General features: G+C 42.1%; 1 protein-coding gene across 6 annotated transcripts in view; it reads left to right on the forward strand.

Annotated features, from left to right (window-relative positions):
• Nucleotides 1–16255, forward strand: part of Ryr2 (ryanodine receptor 2) — a 605596-nt gene that overhangs the window by 248306 nt on the left and 341035 nt on the right. For all 6 annotated transcript variants that reach the window (XM_047520965.1, XM_047520967.1, XM_047520968.1 and 3 more), the window contains exons 6-8: nt 2720–2794; nt 6146–6224; nt 8909–9021. In XM_047520965.1, coding sequence (XP_047376921.1) covers nt 2720–2794; nt 6146–6224; nt 8909–9021 — 267 coding nt within the window. The remainder of the gene's footprint in view (nt 1–2719; nt 2795–6145; nt 6225–8908; nt 9022–16255) is intronic.

The following is a 16255-nucleotide window of genomic DNA, read 5'->3' on the forward strand; positions in this document are numbered from 1 at the left end:
AGTGAGATGGTTACAAAAACCAAAAACCTTAAAATACTGAGTTGCTTTATTGTTAGTGAAATAAGTGGCTTTTATCAACAATAATTCAAGAGATATATTCATAAGCTGGTATATATGGCAGACAGTTAAAAAACACAGACCCAAGTCCCCCAAATATGAAAGAATAAAACATTGAGCTATTGTTTCTCATGTATATATAAATCTCTTTGGTTCATCTCCATCATTGCTATTATTTTATGTTTTATGGATTTCTGCCCTGGTACATTTGAAACTTAGCAAAATGTAGCTACAATAACCCAATTTTTGTCCCTCTTCACAAAGAATAACAGACATGTATATTATGGTCAATGACTGAATTTTAGTCTAACTAAATGTCCACATAGGAGTCTAAAAGTTTTGCTTATAATGATGGTTCCTCGATTGGACATTTTGGACAAGAACCTGGGAATCTGGAGGCATAGAAATGTCAGGAACACACAGTAGGTATTAAAATAACTTGTGAAGAATCTGAGGTGGGGTTTGTTTAGCATATATATGGCAGTGTTGCTTAGCCTTTGTTGGAAGGTTTGCACTTTTCTATCCACCTACGTTTTATGAGTTTGCTATACACTTTTCTATTAACCCCTTTGATCATCTCAGGGGCATGAGACCAAACATACAAACCAGAAAAAAAGCCATTTTTGCTGAAAACTGCTGTTTTCAAAAAGGCAAATTTTACCTCTTCCAAAGCGAGGGCAGGGCTGCGTTTTACCAGAAATACTTGGGTTACTGGGAGGTGTTTGGAAGTAGTAGCGTTCTCCTTCTCCAAGAGAACAACAGCTTCTTAGAGGAGCCTCATCAGGTTCAGGAGACTAAGATCCCGCAGAGCTGACAGCGGCCCCTGGCTCTCTGGAAGGTCTGGCAGAAGGACTGGCGGCACCTCGCTAACTGGTGGCCCAGGCGGGAAGCCAGGTGCAGTGAGCACCCAGCAGTGTTTTCAAGTACAGATCGGGCCTCTGAGGGTTTCGAAAAAGTGCTTCAAAGACGTGTGATTCCAGACAATACTTCCCCCAGGAAGAGTTAGCCTGTTATAAATGGAGGAGCTGAGACACACACACACACACACACACACACACTCGACACAGTTCTTACATGTTCGCTTTCTTTCTCTATGCTGTTAGAATCCAAATATTTTGAAGGCAAATATTGTTGGATTGTGTAAATAATCAGTGATGAATGAATAATTTGGGCTTTCCAAGAAAACTTTGATTTGCACGGCAGAGGAAAGCAGACTGTGGGCTTGTTACGCAGAAGCTCTTCGGCACCAGGTCCTGAGCACACACCCTGTATGGCTTTTTTTTTTTTAAGAGTAGGAAAGAGCATTTCTTTTGTGTTATACTACTTACTGGAGAATCAATACTAGGGCATATATAACATTAATGTGAAAAATTTGCTCCTGGCCACAATAATCAAATGTATTGTAGAAAAATAAGTACTCTCTCAAGAGAGCCTCATTCTGTAAAGGAATATAATTTTTCAAAGTAGATTTTTCCCTTTTCTTTTTACTACTTAATATCTGTTAACATCTGTTTTAAGAATGGTTCTGGGGACTTTCAGGCATAGCATATGAATAAAGTGGTTTTTAGGAGATTGTCTGGAACAATAGGCAGGTGATAGGTTTTTTGTAACAGGAGAATAACAGAATAGCGGGTGGGAGTCCTTCTGTGCTTCTCGGCCAGCACGGTTCCTCTCGTCCTCACTACTCCCACAGAAAGGAATGCACTCTCCCTGACACACAAGTCTATACCTTCTGTGATCTCACCCTGGTCTCCTGCTAAAATTCTGTTAAGTTCCTCTGCAACCCAGGGCTCCAAGCCCACGACCCTCCACCTCCTCCAGTGCCTTGCGGTCATTTCCATGCCGGGGCCCTTCCGCCGCTCATCGTTCAGCCTCAAGCAGGGTTTCCCCGTCCAGTTTTCATTCAGCAGGTGTTTGCCGAGCGCTTACTGTGTCCTTAAATTTTGCTGGGAATGTGGACAAAACAAGGTCATTGTCCTTGAGGAGATTGTGGTCTGGTTAAGGGGAGGAAGGTGTGCTGGGTTCCAGGACAGAGCAGCATGGAGGGGAGAGGGTTCCTGCGCATTTGGGCACAGGGCTCTGTGCTTGTCCTGGACCAGTAGCATCAGCACCATTGGGACAGGTTTGAAATGAACCATCTGTGGCGGCCCCAGACCCCCTGAATCAGAAGGTCAGGGTGACACCCAGGGCCTGCGTTTCCACAAGCCCTCCAAGAGGCTGAGATTTAAGAAGCTCTTTTATTTCAGAATGAAAAGCCTCTGGGCCTGGGGTACTAAGATGAATCTGGAGTCTCAGGGGGACTCATGCCCTGAACCTGTACTTGGTTCTCACCGCGCGTCAGGCACTAAGCGAGGCACGCGTTTCTGCCAGCGGAGACCACCCATCATGAGACACGCGGATCAGAGCTGTGAATGAGCACGCTCGTTCACGGCACCCAGTTCACCTTCAAGAGCCAGAGCAGGGGCTCGCCTGCGGCAGAGGCTTCCTTGGAGGCTGGATTCCAGTTTCAGAAGTATTCCCAGAGCACTTGGTGTTTGTAGTAGTTTTTACTCTGATCTTCGCTCCTGCCCTCTCCCTTGGTGTCAGAAGAGCAGGAGCTTTGTGTTAGTGAGATGCACTGATTTGTGGTTTTTTTACTCTCTCCCTTCCTTCTCCTGTGCAGACTGCTCAAGGTGGTGGCCACAGGACACTCCTCTATGGACATGCCATCCTGCTGCGCCATTCCTACAGCGGCATGGTGAGTGGACGTCTTGTTCCCCCTCTCAGGGGGTCCTGCCAATGCAGCTGGGATGCAGAGCCAGGAATCGCTGGTAGCATCCTTCAGCCATGGTGTTCATGAGCGTGGACGCAAGCACTCTTTAGTGCACTGGTACCATTTTGGATTTCTCATTGATAACATGAAGGTTAGCTTAAATGACCTTCAAGGTCCCTAAGGTTCTGTCCTATCTTATATGACTCCTGTCTCTAATATTTCACTTTTGATAGTTTTAGGAGTAGAGAACTCCAAGAGTCAAATAAGAAAAATGTCCCTTTTCTGATTTTGATTGAAATCATTATTTTATAAAACAATGAAAACATGCATTTAGAAGATAAGATAAAAATGCCCCTGTGAACTCCTGTGTCAGGTCTATCCACCCTTACTTTGCCTTCTTGACTCTGTGTTCTTTTTCCACATCCACTCTTTCTTTCACTCAGCTTTCCATTAGACGTCTGTCAGGCACAGAATTCTCATTCTCTACTTCCTCTCTATTAAAGCAACACACATTCACACACTGTGTATTAGTACTGGCCACTGAACTCAGGGGCTTTTACCACTGAAATACTTTCTAGTCCTTTTTATTTTTATTTTGAGACTGGGTCTTGATAAGTTGCCCAGGCTGTCCTCAAACCTGCGATCCTTCTGCCTCAGCCTCCCCAGTTGCTGGGATTACATACAGGCATGTGCCACGGTGCCAGGCTCACAGGTGTGTGTGTGTGTATATTCATGTATTTTATAAATGCTTTATTTTAGTATGCTATGTAGACATGTACAATTTATAAAAGTTGCCTCTCATTCATTATAAAGTTTTATTAAATTGTAAAAGCAGTACATGCTTTCTATAATATTTTGAACGTACAAAAGAAAAAAATGCTTTTGATTATACTAAGAGAAAACTGTTGGTGATTTTAAAGACATTTCAGTTTTTTTCTGTTCTTAAAATATTTTTTACATAATTGAGGTTTTACTTTATAACTAAATTTATATTTTGATTTTTATACATTATCATAATATAAACACTTCTGTGTTATTTAATTTCCTCATCAGTTTAATTTATAGTGGTAATATAATAGTCCAATATCAGGACCTATAAAATAAATCATTCCTTTTAAAAAAAGAGATAATTCCTTTATTTTGTAAATTTTTCTTATGTAGGAGATTAAACATTGCTTCAGAACCAAACTTTGACAAGCACACACAGATTGTTAATCTCAGTCATAGATGTCAATGCAATAACCTGATTTAAATATCAGGTTAATGGAATTCCAAAATCTAGGGAGAGAAGTGAAGGAAAAGCATAGGTGTGATATTAATGATGATTTACTATTATCATTTTATCAATGTGCTACATCACATAAGCAGCTCAAATAAAATGTTATCATCTTAACAAGTGCTGATAAAAGGTCTTTAGTAAAATCCAGCATTCTTTCCTAACAAAAACTCAGCACCGATGATTATTTCCTCAGTGATAACAAATATCAATATCAAATCAATAGCCAACACCATAATTATGAAACTGTGAAGCCATTCTTGATAAAGTTGACTAAAACCAACAAATAAAAATAGGAACATATTCTATCAGTTATTGCTGCCTGGCACTATTCGTGAAGTCTCAGCTCAACATGGTCAGATACGGAATAAAGTAATCGAGTTTAATAGGCTGGAGACAAGACAACCATACAAAAGAACTCGTTGGTGTGGAGTATTCACATGGTAAAGTTTTGTGGGAAGAATTCCACCCTTCACAACAATCAAAATGCATACACTGCATGAAATAATAAATGTTTTAGGAAAAGTCTCTGCATCTCAGAGCTAACTGCGTGTTAGAGTTGAGTCTGCTCTGCCTGTTGGTGCTGAGGTCTAGGCTCAGCCACACTTAGCCACCACACAGCCTGGGATACTTTGCTGAAGCTCCTTAACTTTTAATTGTGTCTGAAAATTTCTTTCATTCTTTCAATAAATTTGCTGGATCTTCTTCTGTGTGCTAGGCACTATTCTAGTGCTGAGTAGAGAGTGCACACCAAGTCCTTCCTCCACGGGACTTAATGAAATTAAGGCTAATTATATAGCATCTACCTCAGTGTCTCTGTGAAGCTTAGAGGACAGATGTCTGTTAATAACCGCAGTGCCAAGGACTATAATATTGGTGAGGAAAATGGCAGAAGATGTTAACAGGCATCACCTTGTTTTCGTCTGGGAAATCTGAGTTTTGTAAAGTTGGTACTTTTTCTCTAATAAAAACAGACATTTAACACAGTTTATATCTGAAGTCTTTGAACTTTAGGGACCACTGTGGGCTGCCTGTCCCCGGTCAGATTCAGTTCAGGTTTGGGGACTCTTGAAGCCTCTTCTCTAACCTTGAGAGCCAGTGCTTCATAGTCAAGAGGCCAAGTCAGAGTCTCCAGGTCAACTCGATGCCCTTCCCTGTGGTCCTGACTCCCCTATCTGCTCCTCTCCTGCCTTCCCAGACCACCCGTTAGCTGGATGGCCCTATTCCATAATAGGAATTTTATGGCCTTTGCATTAATTGTCCAGGGCATCTGGAGAGGGGCCTGGGCTTTCTCAATCCCCAGAATTGTCCCTGAGTACTCTTCACAGGCTCCTGTGATTACTGGCAGTGAGCTTGCTTCGTGCAGATGGTAGAGTATTTTAGGCTCATACCACATTCATCGTTGTGTCCTTATCCTTATAGCACTTAACAAGGTGTTTGAAGTGGGGACAGGGGAACCGGCCTGAAAAGTGCTCCTAAACTTTATGTCCACGAACATACAGTTAGGAGAAGCTCAGGGTGCGGGGTGAGATAGTGTGCAGAGAGTCCGAAGGCTCCTGGGGAAACACACTTACATGCACGATCAAGCCTCCTGTGAGTAAGCCGGCGTGCCACACACCAGTGTCAGTTATGGATGGATTTCAGAGAGTTAAAAAAAAATTGAGGGGAACACAGAACTCGAAGATAAAAGTGAATCATTTTCCAATTTCTGCTCGGGAGAGGGTTCTGTTGTGCTCTTGCCGGGATCATGAATATCACATGAAGTGAGAGATGTACAAACATATCCCCAGTCACTTGTCTTCTTGTTCTGACAGAGCACATTTCCTTAGTCTTTTATGAGGGAAGAAAGGCCACATTTCCTTTAGAATTGCACTCCTAATGAATGCTGTGCTAGGGCTGATCGGCCTCAGACGTTTAAAAGCCTGGGCTTTGTGCAGAGGCATCCAGATTTTCAGAGAAAAGGCTAATCAGTAGAGATAGACATGTATCACATCACTTGTCAGAACAGGAAGCACTGTGACTGTGAATGTGGAGTGATCACTCCTGCTTCTGTGTTTCAGTATCTGTGCTGCCTCTCCACCTCGCGGTCTTCCACTGATAAGCTGGCTTTTGACGTTGGTCTGCAAGAGGACACCACAGGTGAGGCCCTGGGGACGCTGGGAGGCCGGCTGAGGTTGGGTTGGAAGATGCTTCGAGACTCTGTGGAAGACGGTTAGACCAAGGCTCTCATGGGTAGTCAGGAAAAAATTCTTTCCTACTTGGCATTTTTGGTAGATGGAGGAAGTGTGTATTTCTCCTGTTGGTAATTCCCATGTAATTCGTTGGACAATGAAACTAGATTTCAAACTGTATTCTTTGAGTTTGGAGAGAAAACAAGTACTTAACATCCAGGTGACTGGGTGTGAACTCTCCCATTGTGCCCTGATGAGTTTATGAAACATTACTGAACGTCTCTCGTCTGAAACATATTTTGAGTGTACACATGTAAGGTACTCGATGTCAACTTTCAAACAAGAACTAGAAAATGAAAACCTCCTTCATTTCTCTGCCTGCGGGGCATTGTGCTTCAGATCTGCCTGAGGAGATGTGCATTTCCATAGTTTTGAAACAAAAAAGTATAAACACACTTATCCTTGTGGAAGTCAAAATAAGAGAACTGCTCTCCGTTCTCTGAGGACGTCACACTTATTTTTTAAACCTCTGTACAATCTGACTCTTGTACCTTTCACAAAGCATATGCATGACTTTGGGACTTAAAAGTAAATGAGACCAAGTAGAAAAAAGAATGGAAGGAGGTAGTCCAACAGTGTGCCTTTCAAGGGAGGGATCAGCCCATCCCCAGCCTCTTCCAGAAATCTTTCTGGTGGGTGGTGGCTAGCTCCAAGGTAGAGCACTTGCCCAGCATGCAAAGGCCCTGGGTGTAGTCCCCAGCTCTGCAGGAATAAACAAAGCAGAACAATAGCAAACATGTTCTGCAATGCTGTGGCACAGTAGGGTGAGTATTGATGACAATTATGTACTGAACATTTCAACAAGCTAGAAGAAAAGAGCCCACGTGTTTGTACCATCATCAACCTGATTTGAACATTGTACCTTGTTTGAATGTATCAAATCATCACATGGTACTCTATTTAACAGGTCCAATTTTTACATTTTATATCTCAGCTATAAATTTAAAATGCCTTCCCATATTCTCTAAAGTTTAATAACAACAAATGGATAAAAAGCTGCCTTTATATGAACCTCATGAAGAAATTCTGAGAGTTCCAGGCATTCTGATTTTTATTTCACTTTCTGTAGGCCCAGTAATCCTTCTGTATTTTCACTAGGGTTTTGGTTTTCTCATTTAATGTATTTTACCACACTGTTAAATGAAAAAGAAAGTCAAGTTTGCTCTTCAGAAGACGTTTAAGACGGACTCGGGATCTCGTGTTCCTACGTTGAGAGGTTAGGATGACCTAGTCAGTCCCTGTCCCTGCACAGAATCCTGTGTCTGCTCCCTCATAGTGCCACTTCTTGTAAATTACTGAATTATTTATTGCATCTGTCACTTGATGTCGGCTTCCCTTCATCATAATTAAACCCACGAGGCAGGTGAATTTTTTTCTTGTTTATTACTGTATCCCAAGCTACTGGGAAGCAGTGGTTGGCAAACAGTGCGCACACTATAAATGCTTGTGTGAGTGAGTGAATGAAAGTCTACCTATAGCTCTAAAAAAGCGGATCTGGTGAACGAAGATAAGGAATTCAGTCAGGTGGCCTGCAAAGCGGCACCGGCACAGGCTATGTATTGACTGTAAGGACGCTTGGGAAATATTATTGGATGACTCATTTATTCATTCATGCAAAATTAACTTTTATTGAGTGCCTATAGTATGCTACTTGGAGTTGGGAAAACCCCAGTGAATAAAACATGCAGACTCCCTGCTGTTAGGGACCTTGCATTCTGGCATTGGGGAGTCAGGAAAAAGAAATGTGTTACAGAAAAAATAATAAGGCTGTGGAAGGGGAGAGAATGGTAATTACAGGTATCACTAAAACTGTATTATCACTGTTGGACAGAACCTACCTTCAGGTCTCAACAGGTTGAAGGAGGGTGTGCCTACATCCCACCTCAGCCGAGGGGCTGAAGAACATAAGTAGACTTGTGGTCGGTGGTTATGCTTGACTCATTTAGAAGATGCTGGATGTAATGTGTAGCCGGGTCTTTCCTGATGTATCCTTGTATAGAAGGACTCTCTTTTATTTTACTTCTAGATTAATAGAACCCGCACTTTAAAATAACAAAGCAAGGCCACTAAAGGGATGGAATGGTAAGATTTTAGATGACAACACTTGGCATCCTTTTTGGAATCAGCACCTCAAAGTCCTTGGAGGTTTAAAAAAAAAATCAAAATGGAAACTGTCAGATCACAAAGTTCTTCTGAAACTTAAGTGACACCAAGCTAGATGTTATTATAGAAGAGCAATGTGAACGGGGTGATGGTGTGTGGTTGCATAGAGAGAAATCAGATCCGGGTGGCTGCTGGATTCGGTCTCGTGAACTTATATAAATATCCTTAAATAGTTCTTAGTGGGGGAAGGGAGAGACACCAACCTTCCCAAAAATGTCACACCCAGTTTCTATTGGAAGAAACTTTGCATTTCAGTATGTCTTATCCTAAGCTAATTTGGCCAAGTTCTTTAGATTTTCATGGTCTAAGAGAGAAATTTGCATGAAATTTTACATTTCTGAAAGTCGTGCTAATGGAATCACTGGCAAAGAAAATGGATTTTAAGTTAAAAGACACTTCTCGGTGTTTCTTGCCCCTGTCACTCTGCAGGTGAGGCCTGTTGGTGGACTATACATCCAGCCTCGAAGCAGCGGTCGGAAGGAGAAAAAGTTCGGGTTGGAGATGACCTCATCCTAGTTAGCGTGTCCTCTGAGCGGTACTTGGTAAGTGTGGACAGTGGGACTGTGGGTTTGGTGCTGCGATAGAGGACAGCACAATGAAACCATCTCCTTAGGGTTTATATTGCCATTTATCTGGGAAAATCGCCGAGGAACAAACCCTGTGTGATGAGTTATTAGCAGTGAGTAGGAGAGAGAGGTGGCCTGAGTGGGAAGTTCTTACCAGGTCTTTCAAGCAGACTTCCTCGTGACCTTGACTGATGTGTGTCTTCATGACCATGAGAGTGTGCCTGTTTGGAATCTTGCATGAATGGAATGTAAGCTTAACATTACCAGGAGTTCCAATCCCTGCTCTTTATTTTATGCCCAATGTAAAGACTATGTTAATAAGATTGTGATTACCTATTTTTTATGGTTATGAAAGAAAATTATATCAGAAATGCTTGCCATGTTAAGGAAAAATAGAAAAAATAAGGAAGAGTTTGTCTGTTACTGACACTGCACTGTTTGAAAGGATAGGGGCCAGAAAGGGAAAATGAAGGAAGAAGTTCACATTTATTCTCTGAAGGATTTTTAATTTTTGTGGTGAGGGAATTATGTATTTAGTTTGACTTATTCGGTAAGACATTTTGTTGAAGAACTATGAGTACATTCATAGAAGATTGAAATTGAAATCCATGGAAGTGTGAAAGATTCCAGTGCAAAACATTCTTTTATTTTGAGGTTCAAAAGAAATTAAACATAAAATGGGACATTGGAAGCTTCGCATGAATATCCACATAAACTATCCAAGTAGTCACCATGGATGCTCACAGAGATAGAGCATGTTGCAGCGAAGCACACCCTGGATTCTAGAAAGTGCGTTGTCAGTGCCATATATCAAAACGTAGTTTGTACCTGAGTAGGACGGAGTGAGCAGTTGGTCCCCTGTGCTCTGTAAACATGGGACCAGAATGGCTCTGAGGAAGCTGTGCGTGTCTTGGGTTACCGGCACCTTCAGTTCCAGTTTTAGGTATTTCTGGGAAGAGTGGCTTTGTTTCAGGCCCTTGCTCCGCACATGTGTGTACTGCAGGGTGATGCATTTGCTCAGGAGATGTGCGGTTGGGTTGGAGTTGTCTTTGGACACCAGTTGCAGTGGAAACAATTCATGGACTTTTCTGTATACCAGTTCTCCATCTATCATATTTTGAATTTGATGTTACTCTGCGTTTTTTGTTGTTGTTATACGACTTGTATTTTTCACTATATAGCAGAGTTTATTTGACAGGGTACTATTGACCAATGGAGTGGAAAATGCAGAACCTCTCAGAGACTGGGGCTTCTAATGTCAGTGCTGCGTCTGACTACCTGAGCAAATCCTGTAACTCCTTGAACTCCAGCTTTCTCACCTGTAAAGTGAGATTGTTGCCAACAACAGAATGTAGAGCCAAGGTTCTTAAGAAGAGGCAGTGAGATAATGAATTTGAATATAATTTGAATTATTAAGCACTGTTCAAATAATAGCAATAATACTGGCCATGTCTGAGATGAGGTTTACCTCCTGTTAACTTTGGAAAGCAATGAACCTCATATTAGTTAAAATCCATAATTTCCAAGCTACAGTTCAGTTAATTATTAAAGTTTCCAGCATAAGCTTCTGAGAAGAGCTACAAAAGTGTAAACAACCAAGTTGTTAAAAGTTCCCTCTCATTTGGTAATGAAGTCAGCACTTGAATTGTTCATGTATGTGGGGACAAAGCAATAATAGAAACGACAAGAGAGACCATGAGCCCATTGCACACCAGGTCTGCCCTCAGAGAGATAGCGGAGGCCGTAAACTGTGTTAGTCAGCTTTCCATCACTGTGACAAAATACCTGACATAAACCACTTAAGGAAAGGAAAGATGTATTGTGGGTCATGGTTTCAGAGACTTCAGTCCTTGGTCGCTTGGTCATTTGGAGCCTGTGGTGAGGCAGATACCATGGCAGGAGCATGTTGGAGCCAGCCTGCTTATTTCATGGTGGCTGTGAAGCAAAGAGAGGAAAGGACTAGGGTTCCAATGTCCCCTTCAAGGATAAGCCCCCAGTGACAAAACAGCACAAGGGTATAGCATGGTAAGATTTCAGTGACAACACTTTGTATCCTTTTTGAACATCAGCATCTCAAAAATGTACTGGGAGTTTTTTTTTTTTTTTTAATGATCATTGTAGTGCGATTATCACATCACCAACCCCAAGTCCTTTTGAAAATCAAGTGACATGAATTGAGGGGTTCTTTCACTCTGGGCCCTACCTCCTGAATGTTCCACCTCCACCTCCCAGCAGTGCCAGCAGCCGGGGACCAAGCCTTCAACTCACAAGCCTTCGCTGGGCATTTAACATCCAAACCACAGCATGAACTACCCTGTGTGGAGGTGCAGGAGGAGATCATGAGGCAGGTTAGGGATGCTGCCGGCGACCCCTGGGTCTCAGCGTGCTTCATTATCACCTCCTATTAATGCTGTGTTGATAGAGTGCCATGCCGGTGGGTTGAAGGACTTTTATGGTGGACTCTGTGGAAGGATTCAGAAATAAGAAAAGGCAAGAGGTGAGGTAGTGAGAGGACTCTGAAGCAGGTAGAGCCAGCTGGGACGGTCCACACACGGAACCCCATATAATGCTCTTGCACGTGTGTACATACACACATGTATGTAGGTTTTTTGTTTAATTACTTCAGAGTCTGGTAAGTCTGAGCCTGGACCAACCACGTGACTTCTGCACACTGGGTTTCTGTATCCGGACTGTTGGGTAGACAAAGAGCTTAGTGGGGGCGTCATGAGGATGAGGTGCTTCAATCCAAGCCAGGCTCCTAGTGCTGGCTTAGCATGTTGCTGTCATTGTTTCCTGGGAGATTCGTGCCCGTGGAGAAGGGTTAAAGAAACAGCATGTGTGGAACCAGAAGCAGGGAGAACTGGGAAAGCAGGCGAGGAGGGAATGGGACAGTGGTCTTGAATGAAGATCTGTCGTGTCAGAGCAATGTTCTGAGAAGACGCTGGTTAAAAACACACAAGTTAAAAATCGTGCCCAAACAGAAATTAGTTAAAACTATGAAAAAGAAACTGGTCTCACCTTTGACCTGACAGCAATGCAGTCCTGTTGTTGACCCAGGAGCTGTCTCCTGAGCTGTCGCTGGTGGCTAGGCTGCGGTTACCCCACCTAATGCTGTGCCTGGGACACCCCACAGCAAAGCTCACACTGTTGAAATGCTAAGTTGACTGAAATGATTGAAAGGGCTAGTTTTCATCTTCCGTAAGTTGCCTCGTGTGTGGAAGAAGCACATGTACTTTATGAACTTGGCACTGAGACACGATTTCCAAGAAATAAAGCACCTTATCTCTAAGAATGTGTAAGCTACTCACCCAAATCATGTCTTTTCTCATTTTCTCCTGTTTTATATTCTAACATGAAATGACAGCTTAACCCTCTTTTCAGGAATATTCAAAAGGAAAGAAATTCCTGTGCCCCTGTTGGAAATTTTGCCTTCTTTTAGAGAAGACTTTAGTGAAGCAGATTAAGTGTAAGAGAAATATACATTTTAAAGTAGAGAAAACAGGGCAAGTAGCTATTACCAATGGTAACTCCATTCCCAACCGAATAAAATAAGACAGAGCGTATAAAACATTTTTATGTGTGTTAGATGTAAAGTCACGCTGGAGTGCACCAGCCATCCCAGTCTATGGACTGGGTTGTTTGCATTGGAAATGATGATTTCCTGTCAATTTTCTCCTGATGAAGGTACCTGTAGACATAGACAGTTTTTACAGTCCATGAACACATTGCCAAGCAACTGATTGAAAATGAATTAAGAAAAACAGAACCTTCCAACCTAAAGAGTGAGGGAAATTAAGAATTTAGTTCAGGGAGAGCTATTTTAGGGTTCACAAAAATTAATTCTCTCCTGCCCAGCTTAGAATTTTTGGTAAGAAATACAAAATTGTTTTAACTGTACAATAAATTGCTGAATTGCCTCAAGTGGCATAAAAATGAGGATAAAACAGTGATCATAAATATTTTCAAATAACTTATTATGTCAGCCAGTTCAGTTGAGTGGCAGGAACTGAGCCCAGAGCTGTGTGCATGCCCCCCACGTGCATACCACCGAGCTGTGCCCCCAGGCCCTCCAATGCCGTTCTGATTAATTTACCATGAACCTTTCAAAAATGTCTCCTTGCGGGGCTGGGGACATAGCTCAGTTGGCAGAGGCCTTGCCTTGCATGCACAAGGCCCTGGGTTCAGTCCCCAGCATGATGCGCGCACACACACACAAACCCCCACATCTCCTTGTGGCTCAGGTAAAGGAGTCATAGAATATTACATCTGAAAAGAGCATCTATTTTTTTAATTTTTATTTTGTTTAATTTTTTAATTTTATTTTTATTTTAACAGACTGCATTTTGATTCATTGTACACAAATGGGGTACAACTTTGTGTTTCTGTGGTTGTGTACACTGTAGGGTCACACCATTCAGGCAGTCATACAGGTACACAGGGTAATGATGTCTGTCTCTTTCCACCCTCTTTCCTTCCCCCACCCCTCATTTCCCTCTACACAATCCAAAGTCCCTCCCTTCTTCCCTTACACCCCTGCTCCCCCCCTTATGTAATTTTTGGTAAGAAATACAAAAAATCAGCACCCATTTATCACCAGGCTGAAAGTTTTCTCTGATAAGAGCATCTCTTTCTATGCCCATCATTTTATTTATTTATTTTCAGAGGAACAAACCAAAGCCGGAGGGGTAAGGCTTATTTACTTGTGTTTTCTGTCCCTGGATGATGATTTATTCTGAATGCTGGATCACCAGGGCCCCAGTGCCTGACATTTAATAAATTTAATAAATAAACAAATGGACAATTACGTCAGCCAAGGGTTGAATTCAGATTTCCTAAAAATTCTGGGGCCATGGGTGCCTCTGGCAGTTCGAAAGCTTTCTGACCTCTTGTCATAATAATTTCTTAAAATGCATAAAATAAATACATACGCTACAAAGGAAATAAAAATACTAAAGTATGGCTTTGTGAGCCTTAGGAGATGAATCCTGGGAGGGCATTTATAATGTCACTTCTGTTTCTAATATTGTGTGCCCAAAACATAGTCTTTGGACCTGTGGTCTTGATTGACCTCATCCTGCTCCTACTGAATCAAAATCTATGTTTGTGGACATATCCTCAGATGATGGGTCTGTATTTTAAAGTTTGAAAGTCGCTAACTTCAGGTTAAAGGTGAGATGAGGGAGCAGATTGGCGCCCACACCCTGATGCTGTGGGTTATACTGCTGTTCTATTGTGTAAATTTTATTGTGTAAATTCTATGATGGTTGCATTTTTCAGCCAAGGGCTGATTTTACTTTCTACTGACATCTATTTTTGCTTTAAAGACAACTCATCTTCGTTTTGGTAACTGAGACTGTTACTGCATTTTGAATATTCAAGACCACGGGCTGACATGATGCTGTTCTCACTCAGATTTCCCTTTGCTGTTTAAGCAGCAAAATTAAATAGAAGAATCCAGAGTTGTTATGCCCAGAGAATATTTTCTTTCGAAGAGCACACGTTATTTAGATGACTTCATGTGACTGTAATATGATCCTCAGGGCATGCTGAGGATTTGAACTGGCTGAAATTTTGAATTTTTATATTCCGCTTATATTATTTGTCTTCAGTGTGGCTTGGAAATTGCGTGTCAGTTTCTCCGCCCCTCATTGTGTTTCCCAAGCAGCAACTCCTCAGTGCCTAAAATACAAAGTCCTGATGTGGGGATGGCCTGTCTGCAGGCCCCTGGCTCCTTGTACCTCCTAGGTAGGAGCTGTCAGCAGGGGGGTGTCTCTGCCCTTTGTGCTCTTGAGCATACATTCCCTTCCCAGAGCTGCTCACTGGCCAGGGGGCCTACCCTCCTCCCCGTGTCAAGGTTTCTTCTGATACATTAAAAATAAAATTCCCTAGACTTGTTTACAGAAATTTCGGTATGTTTATATACTTTCACTTAACACTTGAACATTATTCTTATACATGTCTAAATCCAGTGTATGGGTAAACTTACCTGGAGACGTTGTCTCCAAAATGGCAGGCCCAGGCCAGTGCTCCCTCTCACCCCCTCAAAGCCTTCGCCATGAGGATCCCCCTCACCTGTGGAAGGCCATCCGTCCCTGCAGGCCTAGTGCAGCAACTCTGTCCACAGTGTCTCCAGGGTTCTTGCATCCTGCAGTGTTTGGGTTGCAGTGGACACAGTGTTTTAATACACGTTGCACAGTGTTCTGTGTGTGCATTTCACTGTCCCTACAAGAGTACAAGCACCCTCAGGGTGCAGAATGCACTCTGTTAGTTAATGTTCAGCTTGATGTTTGGGGCACAGTACATTCAAATACAGGATGAATTAACAATTTCTACTTTCATATTGCCTGAGCTGTCCACTCGTGCAGTTTTATTTCACCAAAATAAAATATAAGCATTAGTATTCTGAGTTTTCAGATGAGCTCTTCAGGGAGATTTTCATATCTCCCGTGTATTATGCATGTATATATGTGTATATATATTTATATAACATGCACTTTTTTTTACTAAGTCATTAAAATATGAATTTTTGTGGAATTACTTAGAATATGTTTTTTTAAAAATGTGTCCTATTATAATTTTAAAAGTTTGGTGCATGTCTCCATGTACGTGTTTATTAATTAACACTGTAGATGGCTAAGGATAAGGCTGTGAACCTGTGCCAGCTTACAAGAGGAGGAAAAAGAAGAAGAAACCCGATAATTACATTGTGTGATAATTGCTGTGAAGAACAATACATTTTTACTTGCTTGTGGAAGCAGATAGAATATGATTTATTCATAAACAGTGAAAGACTTTTAACATGTTGGGAAAGAAACTGAGTTAGTGAAGGAGTCCCAGCTGGGATGTGGGTAAGAATGACCAGCCTGAGGTGACAGGGAGGTTGTGCAGAAGCAGGACAGCCAGTGAAGGCCCAGGACAGGGGTAGGAGCACATGCCTGCTAAATCTTCATCTCCCCTGGGAGGCTTTTAATCTTATTGACTAGAAAAAGTGCTGATGAAGGAAGTGTACAAGTCACCATGTCAGAAGTTTCTTTGGTTTTAAGAGAAAGAGAATAAGAGATGTATTCTTGCTGAGGACTCGCATGTCCATATTTAGGTCAGGGAGGCCCATTAGAGTGTTGGCAGGCCCGTGGAGTTCACCTAGGATCACTCCTTCAGGCTGCAACTGACCTTTATCTCTCTAGGATGGTGAGATTCCTGGGAGAGCTCT

This window comes from Sciurus carolinensis, chromosome 12 (assembly GCF_902686445.1).
Source record: "Sciurus carolinensis chromosome 12, mSciCar1.2, whole genome shotgun sequence".
In the NCBI taxonomy this organism is placed as follows: domain Eukaryota; kingdom Metazoa; phylum Chordata; class Mammalia; order Rodentia; family Sciuridae; genus Sciurus; species Sciurus carolinensis.